The 24064-nt window shown below is 41.8% G+C and overlaps 2 protein-coding genes across 6 annotated transcripts in view; both read left to right on the forward strand.

Moving 5' to 3' along the window:
- The window catches only part of LOC115102709 (TOG array regulator of axonemal microtubules protein 2-like), a 61995-nt gene extending 59395 nt beyond the window's left edge, over positions 1-2600 (forward strand). The window contains exon 9 of the mRNA XM_065023340.1: positions 1776-2600. The gene's annotated coding sequence lies outside the window, so the exon portion shown is untranslated. The remainder of the gene's footprint in view (positions 1-1775) is intronic.
- A 6241-nt stretch (positions 2601-8841) lies between these two features.
- On the forward strand, positions 8842-22659 carry LOC135573709 (uncharacterized). 5 transcript variants are annotated; one of them, XM_065023344.1, is made up of 8 exons: positions 8842-8996; positions 9229-9396; positions 12105-12156; positions 12379-12568; positions 12684-12720; positions 13000-13244; positions 18030-18108; positions 22030-22659. In XM_065023344.1, the coding sequence occupies exons 1-8, from the start codon at positions 8895-8897 to the stop codon at positions 22243-22245; spliced, it is 1089 nt and encodes a 362-aa protein (XP_064879416.1). In that variant the 5' UTR covers positions 8842-8894; the 3' UTR covers positions 22246-22659. The 5 variants fall into 5 exon arrangements, with proteins under 5 accessions (XP_064879416.1, XP_064879417.1, XP_064879418.1 ...); XM_065023345.1 differs by lacking the exon at positions 22030-22659 and adding an exon at positions 19454-19653; XM_065023346.1 differs by lacking the exons at positions 18030-18108; positions 22030-22659 and adding an exon at positions 13441-15512.
- Positions 22660-24064: the final 1405 nt, after the last annotated feature.

The following is a 24064-nucleotide window of genomic DNA, read 5'->3' on the forward strand; positions in this document are numbered from 1 at the left end:
CAGGCTGATCCCAGGGTCCTTTACCGTCCAGTACCTCCTCCCATGTCCATTTCTCCAGGTAGTGCAATCTCTCCCACTGTAGCTGCTGCTCTGGCATGAGGGGCGGTAGCTCTGACAGCGCCAGACAGGCGGGAAGCTCCGGCAGCGGCGCCGGACAGGCGTGACGCTCCGGCAGCGCACGGAAACAGCTTTCCTTCTACTCTGTCCACTACATCCTCCACACTCTCAGACTCAGCACTCTGCTTCGCCGACAGCTCCAATTCCATCCATGGCTCTGCCCAGGGTCCTTTTCCGTCAAGGATCTCCTCCCAAGTCCATTTATCCAAAGAGTGCAGCCTCTCCCACTGCTGCTGCTGCTGTTGCTCCTGCTGCACCTGTCGCTTCTCCTGTGGCTCCTGCCTGTTGACACGCTGCTTGGTCCTGTGGTGGGTGATTCTGTAACGGCTTTCTAATGGTGAAGGAGAGTCGGACCAAACTGCAGCGTGTCTATTGTGATTCATCTTTAATAAACCAACGTAACACACAACAAAACACAAACACTACAAACCGAAAACAGCCTATACAAGTGTCTACTAACCTCTAACCAGGACATCAAGACACACAGGACAATCACCCACAATTACAACCAAAGAATATGGCTGCCTAAATATGGTTCCCAATCAGAGACAACGGTAAACACCTGCCTCTGATTGAGAACCACTTCAGACAGCCATAGACTCTCCTAGAACACCCCACTAAGCTACAATCCCACTATACACACATTCCAAAATCCCAAGACAAAACACACCACAATACAAAAACTCTATGCCACACCCTGGCCTGACCCAATACATGAAGAAAACACAAAATACTTAGACCAGGGCGTGACAGTTTGTAGAAATTCCTGAGCATTTAAACATTTTTAGTGGGGATGTTGTATATCAATTTTCTTACTGGTGCTCTTCCATGCCGTCCTTAGGAGGGGTGCTTCACTTGAGTAGGTTGAGTCACTGACGTGATCTTCCTGTCTGGGTTGGCGCGCCCTTTTGGGTTGTGCCGTGGCGGAGATCTTTGTGGGCTATACTCGGCCTTGTCTCAGGATGGTAAGTTGGTGGTTGAAGATATCCCTCTAGTGGTGTGGGGTTATATCCTTCCTGTTTGGCCCTGTCCGGGGGTAACATCAGAAGGGGCCACAGTGTCTCCTGACCCCTCCTGTCTCAGCCTCCAGTATTTATGCTGCAGTAGTTTATGTGTCGGGGGGCTAGGGTCAGTTTGTTATATCTGGAGTACTTCTCCTGTCTTATCCGGTGTCCTGTGTGAATTTAAGTATGCTCTCTCTAATTCTCTCTTTCTCTCTCTCGGAGGACCTGAGCCCTAGGACCATGCCTCAACTCTCTAGAGACAGCAGGAGTGGTAGAGATACTCTTAATGATCGGCTATGAAAAGCCAACTGACATTTACTCCTGAGGTGCTGACTTGCTTCACCCCCGACAACTATTGTGTTGATTATTATTTGACCATGCTGGTCATTTATGAACATTTGAACATCTTGGCCATGTTCTGTTATAATCTCCACCCGGCACAGCCAGAAGAGGACTGGCCACCCCTCATAGCCTGGTTCCTCTCTAGGTTTCTTCCTAGGTTTTGGCCTTTCTAGGGAGTTTTTCCCTAGCCACCGTGCTTCTACACCTGCATTGCTTGCTGTTTGGGGTTTTAGGCTGGGTTTCTGTACAGCACTTTGAGATATCAGCTGATGTACGAAGGGCTATAAAAATACATTTGATTTGATTTGACAGACTCCACACTCATCGCTAGAGATCGAACTTCAGACTCCCTCCAAAACCACTTAACCCCGCAACACACCAAAAGAGATTACGATATACCCCCTTAGAGGGAGCCGGAACAGGATAACTCCCTCCACCATCACAAAGACACAGAGGAGGAGGAACTATCCAACACCCAGGGAGAGAGAACGAGTGACCTCAGTCGAACACAGCCAGAAAGAGGAGGTGGAAGAGGTGTTAGATAGAGGATGTGAGCAAGAAAGAGCAGAAGGCTTCTGATCAGCCAAATGGCAGGTAGAGGGAGAGGTCATAGTGATTCACACCCACAGAGAGAAAGACAACCCACACAACCTCTTGGTTGAGATGAACCGCACAGAGTTAGAGGCAGAGGGCTTTCAGCGCTAGCCAGTCAGCCTGCCTGCTCTGATCCTCAAGTCAATTATATTTAAATTCATGTTCATTAAAGATTTTTATTCAATAATTGAAAAGTCCCATTTACTTAATGATCATTTTTCACTGTCTTCAATCCTCAAGAACCAGGGTTAGTCTGGGTCACCCTTTTACTGGGCAAACACAACTTGCATATCATTATAGACTAGGCCGAAACGTTAATCTTTTAACCTTGCCTGAATCAAACAATGCATTTTTTTATAGTGAGCAAGAGTTGCGCTTTTTCCTTTTCTATGATGATTATCACATTTTTGGTTGCACCTCAACTCTCAACGTTGGTTGAGCGCCCTCTGTTTTCTTGTTGTCAAATAATACATGTATTTTTTTATGTACAAAGTCAATTATTCAAATCATTAAAATGGTGATGTTTCCCACTTATTTACACAACCTACTCCACACTTACAACGTGAAAGTTTATAGAAATTCTGAAATTAAGCATGTCAGGTGTGACATGCTCAATTGATCCTATTTATTTGTACTGAAATTTGATCTTTTCTTTTCACTGCTGCTACTCGTGTTTTACAGACACACGTTTGAGTGGGTTTTCTACAGTCTGGCACATGTTGACACGTTATGGAGATTGCATATGCTGCAAACCAGCACGACTATTAGGCATCAACTATAGACGAGTTTCACTCACTACTGCAGTTTGGAGTTAGTTATGGGGCATACTTGAACTCTTTAAGGGAACATGAACCTTTCTACTGCAAATTGTGACTAATAACCCTAATCAAATTCTACGAGATGGGTTTTTGAATGTAGTACTGTATTTTCATTGATATGGCAGATTTGTATGATGTCACACAAAAATGTATGTAATGCTTCCCACAAAGAAATTATCTTACTATTTTGTTTCAAATGGTCCCTCTGGCATGCATATTTCTGTATGATTTAACACATGTTTGAATCCCACTTCCTTGATATTTTGAAGTTCATTTTAGTCCTCCTTGCATGTTTTGTTCCATACCTGTGCCTTGGAGAAAACAACTATAGCCCTCCAAGTCTAATACGCTATACACAACAGCAGCCTACAGTGTTAACTTATTGAGAATGTATATCATTGCATTTAACATTCAAACCTCTTTTGAACTCTTCAGATCTTAACCGGATCAAACTGGAATGTTAATATATTACCCTAAGTCAAACTGGTTTTGGTGTCTTAGACACAAAAGGTTGTTTTCTCCTCATAGTAAAAACACTGGGTATTTGTTACGTAGAACTTTGTGTTTCTTGGGAGGGAAAGCAATACTTAGCTCTACTGCTGTCTGTGTAGAGGCCTAGTTAGAATTGTATTGCAATGACAGGTGAAGTGCTTGTTGAAATCATGCTGCCTTGCTGCTCATTCCTTAAAGTACTTATACCAACGAATACCTGTTTGTCTGTAGCCATAGCTGTTCTTAACCTGTTCAACTCTGACGCCCTCTGGTGGCATTTTATAAACGATGCATAATATTGTATACTGCCCTCATAAAGTACATTTCAGTCCTTACAGAAACATGCTTAGGGAAAGGGGAATACCTAGTCAGTTGTACAACTGAATGTATTCAACTAAAATGTGTCTTACGCATTTAACCCAACCACTCTGAATCAGAGATGTGCGGGGTCTGCCTTAATCGACATTCACGTCATCGGCGCCCGGGGAACAGTGGGTTAACTCCCTTGCTCAGGGGCAGAACGACAGTTAAGTACTGTTAGAAAGCTAAGAACTGTGGGATTCTGATAAGCGTCAGAAACAATGTGACTATTACAGAGCCCGAGATAGGGGGGAGGTCCCAATTGTCAGTTGTTGGGGAATAAGAGATTTGAAAGTCTAGGTTCGACATGAAATATGTAACCAATTACTCTCTCTAAACATGTGCACATTTCCATAGGAACAGAGCCATTTTAAAAGTGCGGGGTTTGTGCAACGTTTATCGTTTGACAGGATATACACATGAGAAGAAAGCTGAAGTCTCTATCCATACATTGATGTAAATATTCCCTTGTCTGATTCCCAGTTCGTCCACTCGCTAGCAGTCGGAGATCACATGAGTTCTCTTGGCCACTTGAAACCAGTTGCGTCTGGATCCTGTCATTTCCTAATGAGCCGCCCCCAGGTGGTGAGGGTAGGCAACAATTTGTAACTGGATCCTGGACTTCCTGACAGGCCGTCCCAGGTGGTGAGGGTAGGCAACATCATATCCTCCATGCTGACCCTCAACACGGGGACCCCTCAGGGGTGCCTGCTTAGTCCCTTCCTGTACTCCATGTTTACCTGCAGCTCCAACACCATCATTAAGTTTGCCAATGACACGATTGTGGTAGGGCCTGATCACCAACGACGATGAGACAGCCTATAGGGAGGAAGTCATAGACTTCAAAGAGTGTTTACTATTTTTTCTGGAGGGCCACAATGTGTAGTAATCTTTGGCCAAACCAGGCACACTAGAGTCTATGGAGCGATCTGATGTTGAACTTGAAATTCAGTTTATGTTGGCCCTAATATCACTCCATAACATTCTAGCTATATGTCTTGGTTAATGCCTGGTTGGAAAAAAATGAAAAAGAGCGTAGCTCCTAAAGACATGATGGGCCACCACTTGGGTAGAAGCACTATATGGTCTTGTAGCCTACTTTGTCACATGTAAACAAGTTTAGGATGCCAAATGTTACCAAACATCCTACGCTTCCATTAGTCCCAGTCAAGCGTATCTTGACCTTTATCAACCCTACTGCATATGCCCTTTAGCTTTCATTTCAATTTCATTTTTATTGTACTTTGTTTGGGACGGCACAAGACACTTAAAAAAATTATTATGATTTTCTCATAACAATGGAATTTTACTTCTCTGTTGCTCAATACTGTATGCTATTCGCACACAGTTGTCTGTTGTAGATCTGGAACCACTGACAGAATAGGGGAGTATCTGTGGCCACATGATAAAACACTAGTCTGGCATCAGTAGTCTGAAAATAGGAGGAAACCAGTTGGACATGTACATCAACATATGGCAGTTGACATTAATATTGTCAAAAACTCATCCTAGATGTCTCACACTTTTTGAATGAACTTGTGCCTTTGGCCAGGATCCAATTTTCCCACGGAGCTGGTGTGTAAAGGACCATATAAAATCATCTGAATGAGGCTTATTCATGATTCAGTGGGATTATAGCATAGTTGAATTCCATTTCATTTCCAATGAGTTTAAGAAATTAATGGAAAGCCATGTACTGATTGTATTTGTATGTTATGAATCGCTACTTGAATATGTACAAAAACAGTTTGTTGATTTAGTGTGTCAGTTTTGTGGAGGTCCAAAATGAATGTAAAATCCAGACAGTTGAGGAATGACACGCAGTATGACATGAGCGATACCAAAAACATAGCTACTGCAGTCAGTTTACAACCAGGAGTTTTTCTTTTTTAAATTTGTTTATTGCTTAAACACAAATTTTAACACAGCATAAACCAATAATGATCCAATTAGAAATCAAAGCAGTGGTAGGTTTTATGGGGAAAACATTCAATCAAATCACATACACATGGTTAGCAGATGTTAATGTGAGTGTAGCGAAATGCTTGTGCTTCTAGTTCCAACCGTGCAGTAATATCTAACAAGTAATCTAACAATTTCACAACTACCTCATACACACAAGTGTAAAGGAATGAATAAGAATATGTACATATAAATATATGGATGAGCGATGGCCAAACGGCATAGGCAAGATGCAGTAGATGGTATAGAGTACAGTATATACATATGAGATGAGTAATATAAGGTATGCAAACATTATATAAAGTGGCATTATTTAAAGTGACTAGTGATGCATTTATTACATCATATTTGTAATTATTAAAGTGGCTAGAGATTGAGTCAGTATGTTGGCAGCAGCCACTCAATGTTAGTGATGGCTGGTTAACAGTCTGATGGCCTTGAGATAGAAGCTGTTTTTCAGTCTCTCGGTCCCAGCTTTGATGCAGCTGTATTGACCTCGCCTTCTGGATGATAGCAGGGTGAACAGGCAGTGGCTCGGGTGGTTGTTGTCCTTGATGGTCTTTTTTGCCTTCCTGTGACATCGGGTGGTGTAAGTGTCCTGGAGGGCAGGTAGTTTTTCCCCGGTGATACGTTGTGCAGTTGCTGTATCAGGCGATGATACAGCCTGACAGGATGCTCTCGATTGTGCATCTGTAAAGGTTTGTGGCCGTTTTTGGCGACAAGCCTCCTGAGGTTGAAGAGGCGCTGTTGTGCCTTCTTCGCCATGCGGTCTGTGTGGGTGGACCATTTCAATTTGTCCGTGATGTGTACGCCGAGGAACTTAAAACGTTCCACTTCTCCACTACTGTCCTGTTGATGTGAATAGGGGGGGTGCTCCCTCTGCTGTTTCCTGAAGTCCACAATCATCTCCTTTGTTTTGTTGACGTTGAGAGTGAGGTTATTTTCCTGACACCACACTCCCGAGGGTGTAGCATAAGAACAGCTTCATTGGCACAATGGACAATAACCTTGCATAATGTTCTAATCTAACATTCTAATCTATATCTGCTTAATTTGTAAATGATGTCAGTGTTGGATCCCATGGCTATCCATAAATGAAAGAAAAAAAAAGAATATGATGCCGTCTGGTTTGCTTATTAATATAAGGAATTTGAAATGATTTATAGGTTTATAAGTATATTTTATCCAATTACATGTTTGATACTTAAGTATATTTAAAACCAAATACTTTTAGACTCTAGTATTTTACTGAGTGACTTTAACTTGAGTAAAAGTAAAGATACCTTAATAGAAACTGACTCAGTCAAGTATGACAATTGGGTACTTTTTCCACCACTGCACGTTCTGTGTATAAGCGACGATCATGCTTGCTTCGTCCCGCAAAGTATTGTTCCTAGAGATACTGAATATGCCGCTGTGGAGACGTTATTTTAGTTTGAGTTGGTTGATCAAGGACGCAAGGCTACGTACAGAAGCTCCTGCAACGAGTCGTCTGTATAAACAATAGTTTGTTGTGGGACGAAGCAATGGCCATGCACGTACACATTTTATGTATGGGTGCTCCCGGGAATCGAACCCATAATTATTGCATTGCAAGCGCCATGCTGTACCAACTGAGCTACAGGACCACGGACAACAATAGCCAACGTTACGTTTCTCTCAAGATTAGAATACTTGTTGTAGCTATACAGTAACACGTTAGCTAACGTGCTAGCCACAGTAGCTAGCCAGGGCTACAGTTTGCATCCATGCCATACTGTTAATTCACGTTTAGCTCATGTCATTTTTAATAACTGTCTCTGAAGTTTATTTTGCTGCCACCACCGTGAACCACGCGTATTTCTGCGTGCGCCACCATCTTTTTTCATTTCAACTTTGACCCTTCGCCTCTGACCCCACAACAGATGTAATGCTTCTGTCCTCGTTTATTCAAAACTGGTTCGTAGTCGCCCTCAAGCGTTCTTCTCAAATTACTGCATTTGATTTGTTATTTTAATTTTATTAAATGATTTAACCTTATTTAACGAGGCAGGTCAGTCAAGAACACATTCTTATTTACAATGTTATGTATTGCTCATCATTGGTGTCGGCTGTTGTTTACTTATTTATTTGTTGTCTTATCACATTATTGTACAAAAAAACGGAAACGTAGCTAATACACCAGTATTTATTGTTTCGAGTGGTCTTTTAGTGGTATGGGGATCCAGTATTGCGTCGCTGATTGCATTGATTGACAGATCATCCCTGAAGTTGTTTTATTGCGTAAAATTGCATTCACATTATGACGTTGGCTGAGTTACCGTATATAAGGCGATAGTTTATCTCTTTGGTAATCACTTGGTAAAGTTTTACATGATGGGAACATAGGCTCCACAGCCATAGACTTTAACCATGGAGGATAATAAGGTAAGCCTATGAATTGCTAACAGAGAAGCCCCATGCAGTGGTGCAGGAACCGCTGCACCGTCTTTTTTTATGCCACAGGGTTTACAGGACATGCCGATAGGGGAGCCGCAAGTAGTGGCATGGAGGTGTGGGCTAACGTTAATGTGGCGCTAATATTATCATTTTTAATATTGTAAAAAAAAAGTGTATGCATTATAATAACCTATACATCAAACCGTGCTTCTACACCTGCATTGCTTGCTGTTTGGGGTTTTAGGCTGGGTTTCTGTACAGCACTTTGAGATATCAGCTGATGTACGAAGGGATATATAAATTGATTTGATTTGAAATATGATCCTTGCAAAGATAACAGCAGTAGGCTATTTATCATAATTCTACCGAAATTATAATAATAATAGGTGACTCCATAACGCATTAATTACGAATCTTGATATCAGGCAGTAGGATCTATGTGTATTTATAGCGAAAACCTGTTCTGTAAAAAAAAATGTATATATTGGCCATTATAAACTGGGTGTTTTGAGTCCTGAATGCTGATTGGCTGAAAGCTGTGGTATATCAGAGCGTATACCACAGGTATGGATATACCACGGGTATGACGAAACATTTGTTTGTACTTTTCTAATTAAGTTGGTAACCAGTTTATAATAACTGTGCGTTGTGTCATGTGTAAGAACAGCTCTTAGCTGTGGTATATTGTCCATATCAATGAGCATTTAAAGAATGGTCTAATTTCTTCCAGAGTTTAAACGAAGATGATCCAGGTGATCATCAAAGTTTGGAAGGTCAAGTCCAGAAAATGAAGAATGATATCCTGGGTTTAAACTATCCAGAAGACAGTGAAGTGAAGGGTCCCCTGCCTCAGATCGAGCTGAAGGCTGTGACAAGGAGAAAAGTTAAGGTGAGAGAATAGACTGAGGAGAGAAAGGGAAATCTGGGGTCTTACCTGTCCACACTTTAAACCTGTCCAATATGCCATATAACATGTTGTTGTGAGGTTGGAGGGTAATTTGTCCTTACAACAGACTTCCATCTCTTAATATTCAATCACCAATTGTTTACTGTAGCTCTTCTCAAAGGCCTGTATAGCAACGGCAACATATAGTATGTCATTGACTGTATTGTCTTTTTAGACCAAGAGGAGGACCAGTGCCAACAGGTCCACAGTTGAACAGAGCACTGATACTGATTCAGCCGAGAGAGATATTTTTGATAATCAGAGTGATGAAGATGAGGATAAGGTGAAGAAGGATCCCCTGCCTCAGATGGAGCAGGATGCCGTGAAGAGAAATAAAGTCAAGGTAAGGGAATAGATTGAGCAGAGATGTGGATATTTGTGATATCTTTCATATCTATAACCTGCCCCTACAGCATGTTGCTCTGAATAAGGTAAATTGCCCAAGCAATACCCTTTTATCTCCTAATAGTAAATCTAGGGCTGACCCCATTTGGTCGACAGTTTGGTCAAATGGCTGTTGGTTGACTGGGATTTCTTACGTTTTTTTTTTCTTCATGGTGCACATGGACACCTGTCTGATTCGCGCCTGTCTCAGTTGACTAATCCATTGCCAAGGCCACAGGGATGGCACAGTCCATCACGCTAAGACGTGATACTGAAATTGTATATGGTTATATTATGTAACAATAATGGTGCAACACTAATAAATCAAATATTATTTTATAACAAATGCGCTTTCTCCTGCATTGGATACGGTCGCTGTCCGTGGTTCTGAAACATAATCTTCAGTGCTCCGTAGAATTGCCGCCCTTTCCTATGTTGCTATGTGCATAATAGCAAAGTTAACCAGCATATTGGGATTGAGAACAATGCTGAAGAGAGGCAGCAGCAGAGACGGGGAAACAGCCCTTGCCTTAGCCTAATTGTCTAATAAAATTGAGGAGAGAGGAAAACCCAACTAAATTAGGTCTATAATCAAAGCCTAATTGTTAAATGTGCTTGGCTTTGTAAATCATCCATATATATATTACCAGTCAAAAGGGTTTTCTTTATTTGTACTATTTTCTACATTGTAGAATAATAGTGAAGACATCAAAACTATGAAATAACACATATGGAATCACGTAGGTATCAAAAAAGTGTTAAACAAATCTAAATCTATTTTACATTTGAGATTCTTCAAAGTAGTCACCCTTTGCCTTGATGACAGCTTTGCACACTCTTGGCATTCTCTCAACCAGCTTCATGAGGTAGTCACCTGGAATGCATTTCATAAATTAACATGTGTGCCTTGTTAAAAATTAAGTAAAGGCATTTCTTTCCTTCTTAATGCATTTGAGCCAATCAGTTGTGTTGTGACAAGGTAGGGTTGGTATACAGAAGATAGCCCTATTTGGTAAAATACCAAGTCCATATGATGGCAAGAACAGCTCAAATAAGCAAAGAGAAACAACAGTCCGTCATTACTTTAAGACATGAAGGTCAGTCAATCCGGAAAATTTCAAGAACTTTGAACGTTTCATCAAGTGCAAACACCATCAAGTTGCAAAAACCATCAAGCGCTATGATGAAACTGGCTCTCATGAGGACCGCCACAGGAAAGGAAGACCCAGAGTTAACTCGGCTGCAGAGGATAAGTTCATTAGAGTTAACTGCACCTCACATTGCAGCCCAAATAAATGCTTCACAGAGTTCAAGTCACAGACACATCTCAACGTCAACTGTTCAGAGGAGACTGTGTGAATCAGGCCTTCATGGTCAAATTGCTGCAAAGAAAGCACTACTAAAGGACACCAATAATAAGAAGAGACTTGCTTGGGCCAAGAAACACGAGCAATGGACATTAGACTGGTGGAAATCTGTCCTTTGGTCTGATGAGTCCAAATTCCAAAAAATGTCTTTGTGAGAGTAGGTGTACAGATGATCTCCGCATGTGTGGTTCCCACCATGAAGCATGGAGGAGGTGTGATGGTGTGGGGGTGCTTTGCTGGTGACACTGTCTGTGATTTATTTAGAATTCAAGGCACACTTAACCAGCATGGCTACCATAGGATTCTGCAGTGATACGCCATCCCATCAGGTTTGCTTTTATTGGGACTATCATTTGTTTTTAAACAGGACAATTACCCAACACATCTCCAGGCTGTGTAAGGGCTATTTGACCAAGAAGGAGAGTGATGGAGGGCTGCATCAGATGACCTGACATCCACAATCACCCAACCTCAACCCAATTTAGATGTTTTGGGATGAATTGGACCTCAGAGTGAAGGAAAAGCAGCCAATAAGTTCTTAGCATATGTGGGAACTCCTTCAAGACTGTTGGAAAAGCATTCCAGGTGAAGCTGGTTGAGAGAATGCCAAGAGTGTGCAAAAATGCCATCAAGGCAAAGGATGGCTACTTTGAAGAATCTCAAATATAAAATATATTTTGATTTGTTTAACACTTTTTGGTACCTACATGATTCCATATGTGTTATTTCATAGTTGTGATGTCTTCACTACTATTCTACAATGTAGAAAATAGTACAAATAAAGAAAAGCCTTGAATGAGTAGGTGTGTCCAAACTTTTGACTGGTACTGTATACATATATACAGGAGTAAGACAGATATAGCTTCTGTTGCCTGTTTGAGTATTTGTTTAATAGACTACTGATTCTGTGAGCACCAAGCCTCATGCACCGGCAAAATGTTGAATTAAGCAATTTCACAGATTCGGCTGTTTTTAATCTTTGCTATGCTGTAATAATACAGTGTCACCATCGGGCTCTTTCTTGAGTCATTTGTGTGTCTTAATTATTTAATCAAACAGTGTGCTTAAAGCATCAGACAAGCTCAGTGCCTATGTAGGTGATTGTATTCAAATACATAGGGTGTGTCTGATATGGAAAAATACATTTTAACATTAGAACAGGATGACTCTCGGTCTACAAAGATTTTTTGGGGTCGGGGACAGCCCTACAATCAGTCTTACCCTTGCTCTACTCAAAGGGCTGTATTGGAATGGCTTCATACAGTATCTACGTGTATATCATTGACTATTGTCTTTTTAGACCAAGAGGACCAAGAGAAACAAAGTGGAGCAGATCACTGATACAGATGCAGGTCATAAATTAAACTCTAATTTCACTGAATGTAATCCTGTAAATGTAAATGTAATTTAGTATGGACATCTATTGAGCAGAGGACTAATAGCAGAGTGCACATGTTATACTTTCTTGGGTACTTAACTTCACAAAGTACACAAAGGTGGCTAATACATACTTGCCTTAGAAGGTTACATGTTTTCTGACTTCTTTACCTTGGTGAATGCTGCTTTGGACACAGGTCCCTCTACATCTGTGGAATCTTCTGGGATGACAGTTCAGGGGACATCTCACCAGGGACAATCTAATGAAAAGATCCTAAGTGAGTGTGTCTCCAGGGCCTGTCAGACCAGGGCTCTTGACCTCCCGCCAATCGATCCGGATGCTTTCAACCCGATTATCATCCGGTTTCTGGAAAAACTTACTGAGGAGTATGTCCAAACTTCTATTGTAGTATTTGAATGCAATGTCATATGGAGGATTTTATAAATTGTATGTGTGTTGGTGTGCTTTTTGGTGCTAAAAACATCTAATTATCTCCTATAGGCAATGGAGGCAGTTAAACATTGGCAGGATGGACCCTGTAAGTCCCTTAATAACCCTGACAATGATTCATAGATATATTAATAGATGTTTCAAGAAAATTAGATACAAACCTTTTATCTATCTACAGTATCATCCACATTATGACAAACAGTTACATTCAAAGAGCTTTTTAGTAGCCTACTGCTTTTCATGCTTTCCAATGTATGCCACTTTCATGATTCTCATGAACATATGTGAGATTGTTGGTATCTCTTCGAGGAGCTTGGTTTCAGAGCCTGGCTATGAGTAATCTACCTACACTGTTTCGGTCCTACAGGTGATGAGGGCATTGCTTGCAGAGATGTGCCTGGAGATTGTGCGGTTTGTATCTGAGGCCATCCTGGAGGTCATCATCCCTGCAATTTTCCGTTTTGTACGGATATACAGCCATGTGTCTCCAGTATCCGGCAAGTCTCTGACAGAATCAGAGAGATCCTCTAGCACAAACCTGAAGGTTCACAAGAGAGGCAGCAGCAAATCCTCAAGGTCTTGCACGGCCAAATCAAGCTCCTCTCGTAATGGGTATGTTCAGTCATTCCTAAAGAAACCGGTTTCACCTAACTATTCAAAACCCATTTTTTGAAAATATGTTTTGTTATCTGTATAACAGTTTAATCTTAATGACCAGTTTAACTGATTATTGAATTATGCATTAATGTGACTTCAGTGTCTACTATTGAATATGGAATGCTGTATTGTTTGCTTTGTATTCTCAAAGGTCTCAGACAGTGTTGCCAAATACTCAGGGAGATCGTGAGTCTATATCATCTGAGCCACTCAGGGACTTTTTGGGATCACTGAGGACAGTCTCCTCACTGGTGTCCAGGATTCCTTCAAAGAGTCGCTGAACAATGTCCTCTGTATCCAAAGAGAGGGACAGGTAGACACTCAAAGTCTATCCCGGGTTATTGTTGGAGAAGTGTCAAAGAAGGTCAATTCCATGATCTCTGTGGCCATCCAAACTCCCATCTCTGGCCAAATGTCCCCTGTCATTTTTGCCAGTGGTGGTGTCTCCAGAACCAAGGTTGTTGAGGAGATGGTGTCTGGCGTTTCCAACATACTTCAGATGTATATTAATGGGAAGAGTGTTGAGCAGAGTGTTGTTCTCAGAGAGGATGGTGTTGAGGTGGATATGACACATTTAACAGGACAGGTCATGACAGCCCTCAGTGGCACTGTTTTGAAATTCAGCAATAAGGAGGAAAATGATCCCGACAAGAGGGAACTGCTTTGTGTTGTTGCTGACCATATGAAGATGCTTGAAGCTTGTAAAAGTCCAGAGGAGATGCTAAAACAAGGAGAGAGCAACCTCAATATCAAAGGTGCCAAATCTAGTCTTTGTCTGTCAACACAAAGTATGAACAGACTACTCACTGAGGAGGTTCAGACCAAGGCCACTGAATCGATCCGGGAGATTGTTAAAAGATTCAGGGGTTGTACATCATGTTGTTCTGGCACTACATCATCTAGTCCAACTCCTAGGATAGGTGAGATCAGAGACCTTATGATTGACCCTGAGGCCTCTGAGTTGGTAAGTACCTTTGTTTCAGACATGGACAATCTTACCCAGTTTATCAGGGCATCCTGCTCTCCTGCACAGAGTGAGCAGATCCTTCTTGAAAACCATCAGAGTAAGATCTGGTCTTACACTGTTGGCTGTTACTACGACATGAAAAATATGCTGAAGAGGATTCTTACCTGTCCAAAAAAAAGGGGATCTCGCAAGTACATTTGTGAAGAGCACAAAAGATTCTTTCACAATGGTTCCAACTTTTTGCCTGGACTTCGATCATTCCAGTAATGGTGAGGCTGACACATCGGACTCCATTTCTTGTAAACCACTTTTAATAACCCCCTCATCTATGAATAAACAAAAAGGACAAAGTGAGACCCCAAAACCTCTCTTGGCTCTCAAAAAAGTATTTGCAAGACCAAGTCCTCCTTGACACCACAAAAGCGATTGCCAGCCAGGTTCTAGTCTTGTATAAGACTGAGGTGATGGAGAAGTTCTCATCTTCTGTTGGAGAGTGTGATTCTGAAGAGTCTCTGGAGGCCATTCTATTTGTGGATGGCATCATGTCTGACTTGAATGATTTCACCAGTTCTTGTTCCCCCTCACCATCTGAGTTGTTAGACAGTGAACAATGTCTCTCCCATCTCACTTTTCCACTTGGTCTGCAGGACAGCACCACCAACAGTGAATCTACCCAGAATCTTCCAGTTATAAATATGAAGAAACTCTCCAGTGTGTCTTTCCAGACAAAGGCTAGAAAGGCAGTGAGTGAAGCTCTGAGATCTATCAACCCCTTTACAAACAGCTTACTGGGAGACTCTGAAGCATCTAAATTGCTGGACACTTTTGTAACAGATGTGGAGACTGTTGTTCAGTCCATGCAGGCACATGAATCTGAAAATTTCCAAATTTCAAAAGTGAGCACCCTTTCTGCTGCTCGTATTATATATCATAGATTTCGAGAAATGCTGAGGCGGTTTCTCATTCCCTGCCAAGACAATGTAAAGGTCATCGATGGTGTTACACCAATACATGATGAGACTCTCAAACAGGCTCCTAGTGAAAGTTTAGATTCTCAGGTGACTTGTAATAGTGATTCTCTTGAAATCCAAGCGGACCTTCAAGCCTGTACTAAGGAGGTCATTAGTCAAATCCTCACTGTGTATCACTCTGAGGAATCCATGGAGGAATGTTTCTCTAGCCTAAAAGGAGATACAGAAGACCTGTCCAAGCTTTTGGATGCCGTTGTTTCTCAGATTGACGTCCTTGCCGCCTCCAAATCATATTTATCTGTTGATGACTATGCGGTCAATACACAGGACAATTTGCATGGTGAGATCAACAATGATGAGGAGGAGGCGTCCTCTAGAAGTCTTAAATCCACAGCCTTTGACAAACTATGTACTGAGGAGTTTCAAACTAAAGCCTCACATATGGCTGGTGGGATCCTTCAATCAGGGTTAATTGGCATTGTAAATACCAGCCTTGATGGTAGAAGTGCAGACATTTGTGCAGAATCCAGTAATGATGGTGATGATAGAGATGTCAAAATCCTTCAGAAGAGTGGAACTCCAACTTTGTTCACCTCTTCTCTGCACACCAATTCTGCAGCATCCAACATCGTCATAAGCATCACTAAAGACCTTAATAGCTTCACCCAGATGACTAAAATGTCTGATGCTTCAGTGTCTGGCCAGTTAGAGAGATCCCTGTCAGCTTCAACCCTTCCTGTCAGTGTTCACAACGGGGCCAATGTGAAAGGAAAGATCATTTGGCCAGGCACTGTTAACCTGTTCAACAATGTGTTCACCAAGGTCAAGGATTTTTTTGCCCAGCAACAACCGGTCCTCCTAGACAATGTGGTTGAGGCCCCCAAACATGCCGAATCCATATGCAGAACAGCTACTTCTACACAAATGACTTGCAGTGAACATGAAGGCAGCCAGACCAGCATGGTAAATTATTCCAAAGCCTTAATTAGTCAGACTCTGATGACAATCCAGAGGAGAGTGTCTATGTCAGAGAGGATGAGCACTTCAGAGAAAGGCCTCTTGACTCGTTCCATTGTGCGCTCCATGTTGGAGGATGTTGACATGGTGAGAACTGATGGACACGAGATACACCGGCCATCCTCCTCAAAGTCCTCCCTGTCCATCACCTCTGCCATGACCAGAGGGTCTCAGAGTGATTTTACAAATTCTCTTCCAGGCACTCCAGTCCCCAATGACTGGCCTGTTGAAATCTATTGTCCTATCATTAGGAATTCGGTCATTGATATGAGTAACTCCTCAACTCATTCACAAGGGTCAACAAATTACACAAGGCAAACCATCTCTGCCATAGTTGACATTGTTATGGAGGTCATTCCAAGAGAAGATACAGAACACATAGCCACTGCAGATGATGTCACTTCTTTTACAAGAAGACTTGCGAGACTCAGCCCCAGGGACGGTCTTCAGAACTTCTCACATGAGCTCTCTGACAAAGTTTATGAGCTCATAAAAAGTCACAACACCCCCCGGGCTCTTTTTGTGCCAGCTGGCAAGAGCGTGTCTGACTCTATTCTTTTGAAGCTGAAGACAGGATTGAATGCTTCTGAAGAATCCAGGGAGTTTCCATCTGACCTTGTGTACTCCTTTACTACGGAGTCAATAAAACGTCTGCTACAGCAGATTGTCTTCTGGCTTCCTCCACCATCACAAGGATCCGATTTCTGCCAAACTATCATCTCTGATGGTTCTCTGCAGGAAACAAGTTGGCTTATGCCGAGCTCTTCTTCCATCTCCATTAGTTCCTCACAGGTTTTCTGTGACACAAAGAGCCTTTTCACCAATATAATGGTCAATCAGGTCATGGATACCTGTTCTGTGGCCTCCAATTCATCAGAAGAATTATCAGAGTTGATGAACATAATCAATGGGTTGTCCCCAACTGATGCTGGAACACTTGACTCTGACAGACCGGCTCTCATGACCACTAGCTGTCAGTCTAGTTCCAAATCATTGCCTAGACCCTCTCTGTCTGGCAGCAGCACACACAACGGTGGAACTGTGGATATTCATGTTTTAGGAGAGGTGGAATCCAAGATGGACAACAAAGATCTGGAGATGTCTAGTGTCTCTGTGGATCCATCAACTCCATCAGCCATGGAGTCTGATACACATGCATCATTTGACTCCACTAGCAATGACTACACCTCTTTGGTACTTTTACTGATTGTTAGATTGCTGTCAATGATCACCCCTATCACATTACTGGAATCCTCTGACATTGGTGAAACATCAAGAGTTCTCACAAAGAGGATTATGTCTGAGTTCTGTGGCACCTCAGGCCTTGAACCAACTCAAGCCTACCCCCAGAATCTGAAAATCAAAAAGATTTTCAAGGCTGTCTACATGGGGCTTCTTCAAGAATTCGGGTCAGAGAAGATGCTCCAGGTTGCAATGAAGTCAACGGATTATGCATTTGACGATGCCCTGGTCAAATCATTAATGAGGGAACTACTAACTAAATGCAATGAGGCTAGCTCTTCACCTCCCTCCATGACACAGTTGTCATCACACAATGCACTTGGCAGTGACGAGGTAGGTAATTCTGGGCTTCCAACAACTGGTATAAAGGAAAAGAAGAGAGGAAGATTCAGCGCTCTCTGTGGACTCAATCCAAAGGTACATATGTCATCAAAATACAAATTGTAAAGATTATTTTTATAAATTACATACAGTATGATGGTAAACACTGATACCCTTTGTGTGCAATTTCTCCTACTGTATAAATGACTGTTTGTTACCCAGTGTACAAAGAAGGTCAACAAGAAGAACCACTGCACTCCAACACCTTCCCAGAACCAGACCCCTGCCGTCAGTGAAACAGGTAAGTCAATACACTCAAATGTGTACTGAACAAAAATATAAACACAACATGCAACAATTTCAAAGATTTTATTGAGTTACAGTTCATATATGGAAATCAGTCAATTGAAATACATTCATTAGGCCCTTATCTATGGATTTCACATGACTGGGTATATAGATATGCATCTGTTCGTCACAGATACCTTAAAAAAAGGTAGGAGCGTGGATCAGAAAACCAGTCAGTATCTGGTGTGACCACCATTTGCCTCATGCAGCGTGACACTTCTCCTTCGCATAGAGTTGATCAGGCTGTTGATTGTGGCCTATGGAATGTTGTCCCACTCCTCTTCAATAGCTGTGCAAAGTTGTTGAATATTGGTGGGAACTGGAACACGCTGTTGTACACGTCAATCCAGAGCATCACAAACATGCTAAATGGGTGACATGTCTGGTGAGTATGCAGGCCTTTCGACATGGGGCCATGCATTATCATGCTGAAACATGAGGTGATGGCGGCGGATGAATGGCACGACAATGGGCCTAAGGATCTCGTGACGTTATCTCAGTGCATTCAAATTGCCATTGATAAAATACAATTGTGTTCGTTGTCCGTAGCTTATGCCTGCCCACACCAATAACCCTACAGCCAACACGACGCCATATACGTGGTCTGTGGTTGTGAGGCCGGTTGGACATACCGCCAAATTCTATAAAACGACATTGAAGGCAGCTTATGGTAAAGAAATAAACATCCAATTCTCTGGCCACAGCTCTGGTGGACATTCCTGCAGTCAGCATGCCAATTGCACGCTCCCTCGAAACAAGTCAACCAGCGTTTTTCCTTGCTCCTATTTTTCTCAGTCTCTTGTCTCTAAGACATCTGTGGCATTGTGTGGTGTGACAAAACTGCACATTTTAGCGTGGCCTTTTATTGTCTCCAGCACGAGTTGCACCTTTGTAATGATCATGCTTTTTAACCCACAAGAGTCTACGCCCTGTCTGGGCCGAGGGGTTTGTATCGGCCTTACTGCTATTAGCCCATACAAACGCATTGAATAACAGATTCACTACATGGAACTGAAGTGTCTGTCCTAAATCTGAGAGATATAAGTTGATGAATATATATATATATTTTTTCATGTTTTTATCCACCTCTTTTTGGCACTAAACAGTCTAAGCCCTGGGGGGGCCTATGTAACACTTCTGCGTTAAATAGGCGGATTGAGACTGCTAGCCTACCTGCCGCCCTACATTTGTAAATTATGTAGAATATTACAATTTAAATAATAATAATGCATTACTAATTCTTCACACTAACTAGGGTCAGTTAAAGAAAATGTTATGTTTACATTTTCTTTCTCCAGCAATTGTCAACGATCAAGAATCCTGCCGAACAGAGAGTATATGCTCCACCAAGAAGAAACCAAGGAAGCGTTCGCTCATTTCCAGGATGTTTTCAGCTATAGGCAAAGCCTTTTCCAGTCCCTTTACTTCCTGCTATAAAAAGAAGAGCACCTAATCTATATTTCAAAATAAATATTTGAAATGAACATAATTGCATTAATTCTTCATGTTGAGTGTTTTTCATTATATATTATTGGATGATATAAAGTGTAGTAGAAGTTGTATAGTTGACTATATTACTTTTAAGATACATACAAAAATAATAAGAATAGTGTGCACTTCTAGGTACAGTTGAAGTCTGATGTTTACATACACCTTAGCCAAATACATTTAAACTCAGTTTTTCACAGATCCTGACATGTAATCCTCGTAAAAAATCCCTGTCTTAGGTCAGTTAGAATCATCACTTAGAGTGTTGGACTAGTAACCGAAATGGTTGCAAGTTCATATCCCTGAGCTGACAATGTACAAATCTGTCATTCTGCCCCTGAACAGGCAGTTAACCTACTGTTCCTAGGCCGTCATTGAAAATAAGAATTTGTTCTTAACTGACTTGCCTAGTTAAAAATATTTATTTCAGCTTTTATATCCTTCATCACGTTCCCAGTGGGTCAGATGTTTACATACACTCAATTAGTATTTGGTAGCATTGCCTTTAAATTGTTTAACTTGGGTCAAACGTCTCAGATACAGAAGAATAAGTCTATGATGGTATGATAATGATTGAGATGGTGATTAAAATAATGATGACTAGCGGTACCCCACCCAACCCTAAATCATTCGATCTGATTAATTCAATTCAATGCAATTCAATCTTTGAGGGCTGCAACCATAGAAATACAATTTATTTACACTAATAATAAGCTATTGTCAACTTCCCGTCTATGCTTATCTTGCTCATTGCTCACTGTCAATTGCTGACTGTTACCCTATGTGTGCAACTATTATTGATTTCTCACAGAAAAATAATTTGGTTGCAAATGTACCTGGGGCCATGTAAATAATTGTTAGGCTACTCGTTTTGAATCCACCGGTGGCAACTTGTGTGACCATAAAAGTCTGTGTGCGACTTGGCACAGTAAAATAATTTGGTTACTGACCTGCCCTACATCATAGAAGGCCCTTCAAGTTGGAACTAGGAAATATTGACATTTCTGACTCACTAACTCGTTATGGAATGATGATTTCAAGTTTCCCACTTGTGAAGTATCAGAATCAACCAGTAGGAAGCTCTACGCTAAAAACGTACATTCATTTTAACTCTGAGGTTCCAAGTTTCCGATGGCATGTGAATGCATCAATAATTGCTCTGGTAATTTTGAATGTTCAGTCAGTGAGCATTATGGGTAATTATCCTACATACATACATCAAATACTTTATGATAGCATCATCTACTGTAGTAACAGTGCCATTCCAAACACAATAAATGTGAAAATGAACAAAGATACAAAATATTGCTAAAGTGAAGAAAATCAGCTCAAAATTGTAGGAGGAAATGCCCCTGCAGCAGGGAGGCTTACGGTATTATAATATATTGTAGATAACATTTATATAATTTGTGTATTTACAGTATCAGTACGCATACAAATGAAAGTATATGCTAGGGATTGATCTACACTGAGTGAACAAAACATTAAGAACACCTTCCTATTGAGTTCCCCCCCTTGGGGGTGGACCATCGTTGATACTCAGAGAAAAGTGTTGAGCGTGAAAATCCCAACAGCATGGCAGTTCTTGACACAAACTTCTACCATACTCTGTTCAAAGGGACTTAAATATTTGGTCTAGCCCATTCACCCTCTGAATGACACACATACACAATCCATGTCTCATTTGTCTCAAGCCTTACAATATATTTTTTAACCTGTCTCCTCCTCTTTATCTATACTGATTTAAGTGGATTTAACTAGTGACATCCATAAGGGATTATAGCTTTAACCTGGATTCACCTGGTCAGCATATGTCATGGAAAGAGCAGGTGTTCTTAATGTTTTATACACTCAGTGTAACTCATTGGCACTGAAATAAGTTATTTTCAACCATTAACTGGGGCCTTGTTGAGGCCTTATCTAGGTAAGTAATTGCTGATTGATAATAAAGTATTATTTTGATGTATGGAAAAAATATGGTATGCAATTCCTATGTAGAGAAGGTTCTCTCTGGTAGTTGTTCAATATGACTTGAACTTTTACAGAGTTTACAGGGGACTCTTGTAAAATGGATGTTTAATCTCAGTGTGCCTCCCTGTTTAAATAAAAGTTAAATAACATTTTAAAAACATCAACACAAACACAGGATATGGGGTACACATGGTATCACATCATTACATACTAGGCCCTACTGCACCTGCATTCCAGCACCATTCCAGCATCTGGAATTGACTCAACATGTTTGAGGTGGGGGATCAATACATGTGGGGGAAGAATGTGTGTGTGTGTGGGGGGGGGGCGTCCATGTTTGTGTCTGTACTCTGAGGGGTGTGTTTGAATATGAATGAGCAGCAGTGTTGTGATGTGTCCTATCCCGTCCTTGCAGAGTGATCTTCCTTGGCCTCATCACATGTCTCAGTGGCTCCTCCTTAGAAGGGAGGGGGACACCACCACGGGACAGCCCATACACTCATCGCTAGAGATCGAACTTCAGACTCCCTCCAAAACCACTGAACCCCTCAACACACCGAAAAACTTTACGATGCACACCCTTAGAGGGAGCCGGAACAGGATAACTCCCTCCAAACTCACAAAGACATAGAGGAGGAGGAAATATCCAACACCCAGGGAGAGAGAACGAGTGACCTCAGTCGAATACAGTCAGAAAGAGGAGGTGGAAGAGGCGTTAGATAGAGGAGTAGGTTACCCCAGAGGCCATTCCTCCTGTTCATGTGAGCAAGAAAGAGCAGAAGGCTTCTGATCATTCAAATGGCAGGCAGAGTGAGAGGTCATAGTGATTCACACCCACAGAGAGAAAGACAACCCACACAAGCTCTTGGTTGAGATGAACCACACAGAGGTAGAGGCAGAGGGCTTTCAGGGCTAGCCAGTCAGCCTGCCTGCTCTAATCCTCAAGTCAATTGTATTTAAATTCATGTTCATTAAAGATTTTTATTCAATAATTGAAAAGTCCCATTTACTTAATGATCATTTTTCACTGTCTTCAACCCTCAAGAACCAGGGTGAGTCTGGGTCACCCTTTTACTGGGCAAACACAACTTGCATATCATCATAGACTAGGCCGAAACGTTAATCTTTTAACCTTGCTTGAATAAAACAATGCATTTTTTTTTATAGTGAGCAAGAGTTGGGCTTTTTCCTTTTCTATGATGATTCAAATTTTTGGTTGCACCTCAACTCAACGTTGGTTGAGCGCCCTCCGTTTTTTTGTTGTGAAATAATACATATTTTTTTAAATGGTAAATTAAGTAAATTATTCAAAGCATTAAATTGGGGTGTTTCCCACTTATTTACACAACCTACTCCACACTTGCAAAGTGAAAGTTTATAGAAAAGTTCTGAAATTAAGTAGTAAACAGAAAAAAAGCAGAATTGAGTTCAATTAAAATGCGAATAATTTAATGGTCTATGGTTCAATCCCTTTTCTGCAAGTGTGATGAATAATTAATATTGTTCCTCCTCTTCCTTGTGGCAGGCGCAGCAGCACACTGCCCTCCAAAGCCTGCAAAATAATCGCCGGACTGCCCCTTTCCTAGCTCTGCATGGAACATCCAGTGTCACATCCTTGGTGACGTGTGGGGTGACATCCGGGATGACCACAGCAACATCCGCTGGAAAGGGAAAAAATAGGAACAGAATGTAAACAAATGCAAACCGTAGCTTCTTAACACTGGCCAGTTGAAAGGTTCTACTAAGATGTCATGACAAACGGTACCTGTCAGAGTGCTCTCTAAGTGTTACTCACCTGCTTGGATGTCAGCTGGCTGAGTGGCGAAGATGGCCATCGCGAGAGTCCTTTCTTCAGGTGTGACGTCCACAACCTCCAAGAGGGAATAGATGGGCTCTGCCTCTGTATTAGGGGTGATGTCCACCACATTCAGGTTGGGAGAAGCCGGGTCTGCCTCTGTGTTAGTGGTGATGTCTTGTACCTCCAGGTGGGAAGAAGCCGGATCTACCTCTGTGTTAGTGGTGATGTCTTGAACCTCCAGGTGGGAAGAAGCCGGATCTGCCTCTGTGTTAATGGTGATGTCTTGAACCTCCAGGTGGGAAGAAGCCGGATCTGCCTCTGTGTTAGTGGTGATGTCCACCACATTCAGGTGGGAAGAACCCAGATCTGCCTCTGTGTTAGTGGTGATGTCTTGAACCTCCAGGTGGGAAGATGCCGGGTCTGCCTCTGTGTTAGGGGTGATGTCCACCACATTCAGGTGGGAAGAAGCCAGATCTGCCTCTGTGTTAGTGGTGATGTCTTGAACCTCCAGGTGGGAAGATGTCGTGTCTGCCTCTGTGTTAGGGGTGATGTCGACCACATTCAGGTGGGAAGAACGATGTGCAATGTGCTCACAGAGAACACTGTCTTAGTCTGTTTCTGCGTAGTTCCAGATGTGTAGATAAATGGATCA

The sequence above is a fragment of the Oncorhynchus nerka genome, linkage group LG10 (genome assembly GCF_034236695.1).
Source record: "Oncorhynchus nerka isolate Pitt River linkage group LG10, Oner_Uvic_2.0, whole genome shotgun sequence".
In the NCBI taxonomy this organism is placed as follows: domain Eukaryota; kingdom Metazoa; phylum Chordata; class Actinopteri; order Salmoniformes; family Salmonidae; genus Oncorhynchus; species Oncorhynchus nerka.